Source organism: Oryzias melastigma, unplaced genomic scaffold, assembly GCF_002922805.2.
Source record: "Oryzias melastigma strain HK-1 unplaced genomic scaffold, ASM292280v2 sc00463, whole genome shotgun sequence".
Taxonomy (NCBI): Eukaryota; Metazoa; Chordata; class Actinopteri; order Beloniformes; family Adrianichthyidae; genus Oryzias; species Oryzias melastigma.
Window position 1 is genome coordinate 17,635 of NW_023417058.1, and position 6,799 is coordinate 24,433.

General features: G+C 43.0%; 1 protein-coding gene across 2 annotated transcripts; it reads right to left on the reverse strand.

The window, feature by feature from the left end:
- Window positions 1–261: 261 nt before the first annotated feature.
- Window positions 262–4,017, reverse strand: LOC112140672 (keratin, type II cytoskeletal 8). Of its 2 annotated transcripts, XM_024263686.1 has the most exons (10): window positions 3,415–4,017; window positions 2,106–2,314; window positions 1,887–1,947; window positions 1,712–1,807; window positions 1,429–1,593; window positions 1,227–1,352; window positions 927–1,147; window positions 788–846; window positions 680–713; window positions 262–640 (listed from the first exon to the last, which is right to left on the reverse strand). In XM_024263686.1, the coding sequence occupies exons 1-10, from the start codon at window positions 3,904–3,906 to the stop codon at window positions 529–531; spliced, it is 1,575 nt and encodes a 524-aa protein (XP_024119454.1). In that variant the 5' UTR covers window positions 3,907–4,017; the 3' UTR covers window positions 262–528. The 2 variants fall into 2 exon arrangements, with proteins under 2 accessions (XP_024119454.1, XP_024119453.1); XM_024263685.1 differs by having other exon boundaries at window positions 262–713.
- Window positions 4,018–6,799: the final 2,782 nt, after the last annotated feature.

The following is a 6,799-nucleotide window of genomic DNA, read 5'->3' on the forward strand; positions in this document are numbered from 1 at the left end:
CCTAGAGTCAGAACTAAACATGGAGAAGCTGCATTTGATTAGGTTGTATTCTAAAGTTTACATCTGCACTGTTTTTCTATGCTTGATTTATATTCAGCTCTTTTTAACTTTCTTTAAATGTCATTTGAATTGTATTTGCACATGAAATGTGCTATACAATTGAACTTGCCTTGTCATATTCGTAAAACAATGACTTTTTGTTTAGAGTGGACACTTAAATCAAATTTGCATGACTAACAAAAACAACACAAGAGGTTACTGTGAAGGCTGAAAGATTTATTACAGATGTTTCAATAGTACAATCAAATGTCAATCTGGTAGTACCAGTCAGGCTTTCACATTGTTTTTTATCATTTGTAGAACAGGAAGAACTACATCAAAAGAAACCATATATATGGTTTTGTCTGAACACCAGCACACCCAGGTGGTGTAAGTGGTCAAGAAATGATATGAAGACATGTTGGGGTTGTGAAAGTTAGAGTGGGATATGCATGGAGCAAAGCAGTCAAGTAATGTGGATATTTTTTATTAATAACGGCTATTAGTGATCAGGGCGGTCTTTTTTGAGCTGAGGCTGCTAGTGCTCATGGAACTCATGGCACCATATCCTCCAGCTCCACCAACAGCAAAACCAGAGTCGTAGACGCTGGCTCCTCCAAAGCCTGATCCGCCAACGCCGAAGCCCATGCCAGCACCCATACCTGCACCGCCCCCTGATGACAAGAGCAGCACAAAGTTAGAGGACTTTATGTTCTTTCTCAGTTTTAACTTACATCTCCATACGTACCAACACTACAGCTTGAAGACTGCACCCGGATGTTTGTGGCGCCACCACCGGAGGAAATTCTACGGCAATAATGGGGGAGAGTTTTTAGCTGTCGATGTATAAAACTAGCACTGTTTCTGTCTGTGGGAACAAGCTTTACCTGTACTCTTCTCCTTCCAGAAGCTTCTTGTAGGTGGCAATCTCAATGTCCAGAGCCAGCTTGACGTTCATGAGCTCCTGGTACTCGCGGATCTGTCTGGCCATTTCCTGTTTGGCTTTCTGCAGGGCCTCTTCCAGATTCTTGATACGGAGCTTGGCATCTTTCACCGCCATCTCACCACGCTCCTCTGCCTCTGCGATCTGGGCCTCCACATTGGAGCGCTAGGTGGTGGAAAAGTCAGCAAAGGTCGTGTCATCTTTTTCTTAAGGAAAGCAATACCTATAAACCTTGTGCTGCTACCTGTCCCTTGACAGCCTCGATCTCATTCTGGATGCGGCTGATCATGCGGTTGATCTCAGAAATCTCCATCTTGGTGTTGCGAAGGCAATCTCCAGCTTTATCTGCATCACCCTTCATCTCCTGGTACTGAGAAGCAGACATAGAAATAGGCATTAACCAACTGGACGGAGCTCAGTGATTCTCCCATTATTCCATTGCTTACCTTTTGCTGGTACCACTTCTCAGCTTCAGCTCGGCTGTTGTTGGCAATCTCCTCATACTGAGCTCTGACTTCAGCCACAATAGAGTCCATGTCCAGGTCGCGGCTGTTGTCCATCTCCACGATGACTGAGGTGTCCTTGATCTGTGCCTGAAGCTCATTGAGTTCCTGTGGACAGCACACATTTGGTTGTTTTTCAAGAACTGTTGTTGAGACTTGTTGAGTTGAGACTAACTTTGGTGGGAACACGTAGAGGGTTTTTTGGGGGGAGGGGGTTGGGACTTACCGCTTCGTAGACACTTCTGAGGAATTGAATTTCATCGTGAAGAGCATCTACCCTGGCCTCCAGCTCAATTTTGCCCATGAAGGCGGCATCTACATCCTGAAAGAGGAAAGGTGGTTATTAAGGTCAAAGAGAATTACTAAAGAAAACAACCAGCAAATGTCAGATTAATCCTCACCTTCTTGAGGAGCACAAATTCGTTCTCCACAGAGGCACGCTTGTTGATTTCATCTTCATACCTAATGGTGGAAAGAGGAGCAGATGGAAAATGATTGTACTCTTTTTCTAATCTAGGTCCACCTATTTAACTAGCGAAGTTACATTCACTGCTTGGACTCACTTCATCTTAAAGTCCTCCACCAATCCTTGCANAGTTACATTCACTGCTTGGACTCACTTCTTCTTGAAGTCCTCCACCATTCCCTGCATGTTCTTCAGCTCTCCCTCCAGCTTCATCTTCTCGTTGCCGAGCCCGTCCAGCTGTCTGCGCAGGTTGGCGATGTATGCCTCGAACATGTGGTCGATGTTGGAGGTTGTGGTGGTTTGCTCCTGAAGGAGACTCCATTTGGTCTCCAGCATTTTGTTCTGCTGCTCCAGGAAACGGACCTAAAAAACCAACATCACATTTAGCTTTCCGCTAGAGTTTTCTCCCATTTCGTTTTATCCTATTGGGTGGACTATGTATTGAAACAAGTCCCACTAGTTGATAATGTTTTCATATTGGATTTTTTATAGTTGTTGCAAGCTATGCAAACGTGTGCATATTTAAAGCTTTTGTACTCTGGAAAATGCTCGTATGTCGGATATATATTTTTAAAACATTTAAAATTAAAGTACAATAAAATGTTGAGTCAGTTTTTTGGCACAAGTCCCTATCTTTCGGACAACAGGAGGGGTCAAGGGCCACACCTCTTCGTAAGCATTACAACTCCCCCGCCTGCCTAAAGGAAGAATACTTTCACTGAGTGAACTTGTCCTCCTGGAAAACCTGTAATTAATGCAGCATGCCTGCAGGGCTTTCTGTCATCCCAATTGAAAGCTCACCCTTAAAAAACTTGCTTGTTGTGCAAGTTTGCTTTTTATCTCCTGAAGTTTTTAGCTCATATGTGGGGAGAGAGCGGAAAAATGGAGATCAGATGGGTAATTTAAAAACACAACAGGAAAAACTGGCAGTAGTTATTTTGTCATGCGAGCTAAAGTCAACATCAGCAGTTTCCTGGTCTAAGTTATTGCAAAGCCTTTGAGCATGTGGTAAAGATAAAGGTTCTGCAACCGCTGCATAATCACAGTGTCATGGCAACAGATAATAACCTGATCCCTCCCTCCTCTTACTCTAGAAGCTGCTCGACACTGGATACGGACGGTTAAGTATTTCCTATCCGAAGCAGCGATGTGGGGCAAGTAAATAAAGATTAGGAGTTAGTCGGAAGCAGATAAAAACAAGATCTTTCAAAAGGAAAACTATGCACACCCGTTAAGATGATTAGGTTATTGATTATCAGAGTCCTGTTGTTGACTCTACGATGGTGAGGATCAGCTGCTGTTTAAAATGAATGAGCTCAGGGGATGCTTTATAGAGAATCTGCTGCAGCATCAGTTTACAGTTTTTCAGTGCCTTTAATTAATTTCCACCAACAGGAATTTTTTTGAAAAAAACAATGACATTAGTCATCTTTTTGTCAGATCAATAGAAGACATGAACTCACCTTGTCGATGAAGTTGGCGAAACGGTTGTTCAGGGTCTTGATCTGCTCTTTCTCCTGGTTACGGACAACCTGGATGTTGGGGTCGATCTCCAGGTTGAGGGGGGTCAGCAGGCTCTGGTTGAACTGAACGCTTGTGACCATCGGGATTGCAGGGCCTGCTCCACCTCCAAAACCAAAACCAGCACCTGAGCCGGCGCCAAAACCAGAGCCGGCGCCAAAACCAGAGCCAGCGCCAAAACCACTGCCACTGCCATAACCACCGCCAAAACCAGAACCCCCGCCACTGCCAAAACCAGAACCAAAACCAGAACCAGAACCACCGCCATAAGCAGAGCTAGAGCTGAATGTGCCTGTCCTACGGACGGAGCTAGTCTGAAAGCTGCCTGGCGTCACAGATGACCTGGAGGAGAATCCTGACTGCATGAGGCCTGATCCTGACGAACGGCCACTGCTAGACCTGATAGACGTCCTACTGACTGTTTGGACAGACATGGTTGCTATGTTCTAAAAGGAAGGACGTGCAAAGAAAAGGCAGAGAGAGGTTTGGCAGAGCAGCAGAGCACACTAAGAGGAGAGCCAAGTCCCTCTGAGTACCTAACCTTCGTCTCAGCGGGGTTTTTATCAGTCTCCAGGCTCCTTTGCTCCTCCCCAGTCCTCCTCCCATCTTCGGAGATCCTTGAGGCTGTGCTACCAGGCAGGTAGACCAGCATGAAGCCGCCCATCCTGTCAGACAAGGAAAAGGTGTCTGTGTAAAGCAACTCAGGCTGCCACACCCAGATGCTTGCAGAAGAACAGCCTAACACCTGAGGGCAGGAGGGGTGGAAAGACAGTCTGTCAAAGCCCATGACACTTGATGAGCTGGGGGCTTTCTAAGAGGCGTGTGAGGGCAGGGTGGGGACGAGATCATGTGCTCATCAAACTGACAAATACATAGGGTTTTTGCAACTATTAGTTTTAAGCGAAGACAAAAAACAGCTATAATAGTTTATTCATGAACACGGGGACTTTTAGATTCACTCCATTGACAATGCATTTAAACTTTCTATAGATCAACTGTAGAAAAGTGCACGCAGACAAGGTAGAAACCTTGATCAAAACTATTGAACAGCAGACTGAATTTGTGAGGAAGTGACTGGTTCTGGTGCAGGTTGACAGATGACTATAATATTGACAGAAATGTGACCTTCCCAAAAACTGAGTTTAAGAAGAAAAATCAATCTATCTGAAATGTAAAAGTGAGTAATTTAAACCCATCAACTGAGGTGTACGTGTTTAGGCTTGTACTTTGTGGGTGCTTGAGGGCAGAGCACATACCATCTGCAGAGCACTTTTTTAGGTTGCTACAGGACTTTTTTTTATTGAAAACTACCTTATAGCTTTACTTTACATCTCAGTTGTTCAAATATTATTGCTTTAGAAATCTGAGTTGAACCTCTTTTGATTTAAGGATGAACAGACATGAAAATGAGCGATGGAACTAGAACGGTTGAGTGAAAATTTTGGCATATAGCAACGAGCTGCGAGGTGTAACCAAGAGCCACCGCCCACATCTAGAAGCCTCAGCTTCATTCTCAATTCCAATCATGACTTATGAAAGAATTATGCTCAAATGCTGAAAGCTGCACGTTCGTCAGTGTTCGTGTCAGGAAAAGATTTATCAGAGCAGGTGCGTTCGGATTGTTTAGTTTATCAGAGCTTCTCTGCAAGCCGAGGTTGTTGGAAATTAACGTCATGCATATAATTCCTTTTGCTTTTCTGTACTTGCGAGCTTTACAGACAGAGATCAGTTCATCCAACAAACCCCAACAAAAATGAACTCTTGCATGCTTTTCACATTGTATGCAAAAAAAGCAAGGAAACTGTTAATAGAAGTTGTTACACATGAACTAAGTCCTACATATTCATTTCAGATGCATTTTGAGAGTATTAGACATGAGTGAGAATGACCTGTGACTACATTGTCAGACTGTAACACTGCATTGTACTGTTCTCGTAGGTTGAATCCAGGGGACACTTGGTCTCACTTTGGAGAATCAAGCATGAATCGTGTCCGACACGCAATTTTCAAGTCAAGCAACATTTCTACTGTTCAGAATACTCAAGTCTTGCACAAACACAGATGCTTTTATCCATGCATTTATTGCATTAGCACGCTTGAGCTGAAGGCGAAACGGCAGAACACCAGGGGTGGGGGGAGGGGAGCTGCAAAAGCACTTTGATGCCTGTTGACTCTGTTGGAATTATATCTACATCTATTGAACAAATTAACAACCTTTTAGCCCTACAAGGAGAAAAAAAGTGAAGAGATCTTTGCATCAGGAACAGCTAAGCAAAACTAATAGAGTTTTGATCAATTTTTGATCCATAATAAAAGTGTTCCCAGTGATTTTTGAATTACGGTTCTGCCGTTATTTTTTTAAAAAGTTTTTTTGACTGGGACATAGTTTCTGCACAGTGGCAGGAGTTCAGTAGAAATGCCCTTCTGGGTTGTGGCCGGCACTGTTGACACAGAGCAACCTTCCGATTGCTGAGAGCTCTCTGTTTTCACACATTCCTACTTGCTTACAGCCCCTCACAATCCCAACCATTAATGGTGCAAAAAAAATAAATAAATAAATAAAGGCGAGCAACATTGGAGCTATCCAGCCATACAGTTTAAATTCAGATTCCAGCTCGGATGAGGAAAGCAAAGACGTTCATGGAGCTATTTATCTGTCAGTGGATGCATCAGAATGGGGCGGAGCAACAAGACTGTGGCCCAAATGCAACCTCTTTCAAACAGCACTTTTTTTCCTCTACTCCTGATTCACAACCATTATAATAAAAACAACCTCAGAGACGCATTTTTGAGCTCAACTTTCCTTATATATGTTCTAAATTATGAAAAAAAAACCTCAACAAAAACACATTTAAACACCAAAAACGCAATTGTCATCAAAGTGGGCCTTTAATTGCATTTCAAAGTTACCTACAGCTTTAGTGGGGCCTAATACTGAAATAGTGCAAATGTATAGTGTTTTTTTCTCTCCAGCTGATCCAAACACAAGGGCATTTTGAACTGGTTAGTGTCAGAGAAGCAAATTTATGTTTTTTTTTATTGAGATTTGAAGGGAAAATGCAAGAAATACTGCCTGCACCTTTTGTCATTTCAGCATATTAGATGCATTCATTGTCACTCCTCTTTGAGCTTAGAACATAAATGTATAAACATAGATATAGTGAATATTCAAACACACACATTGTCCCTGTATGTGCGTGACAAAAACATAAAACAAAGCGTATTTCCCCAATCCAACAACTTACTGAAGTAGCTTATTGGTCGGGGCAGACATACTTGCCCTGCGTAACATGGAAGCTTTAGCTCTAATAAACCAATACAACTGGC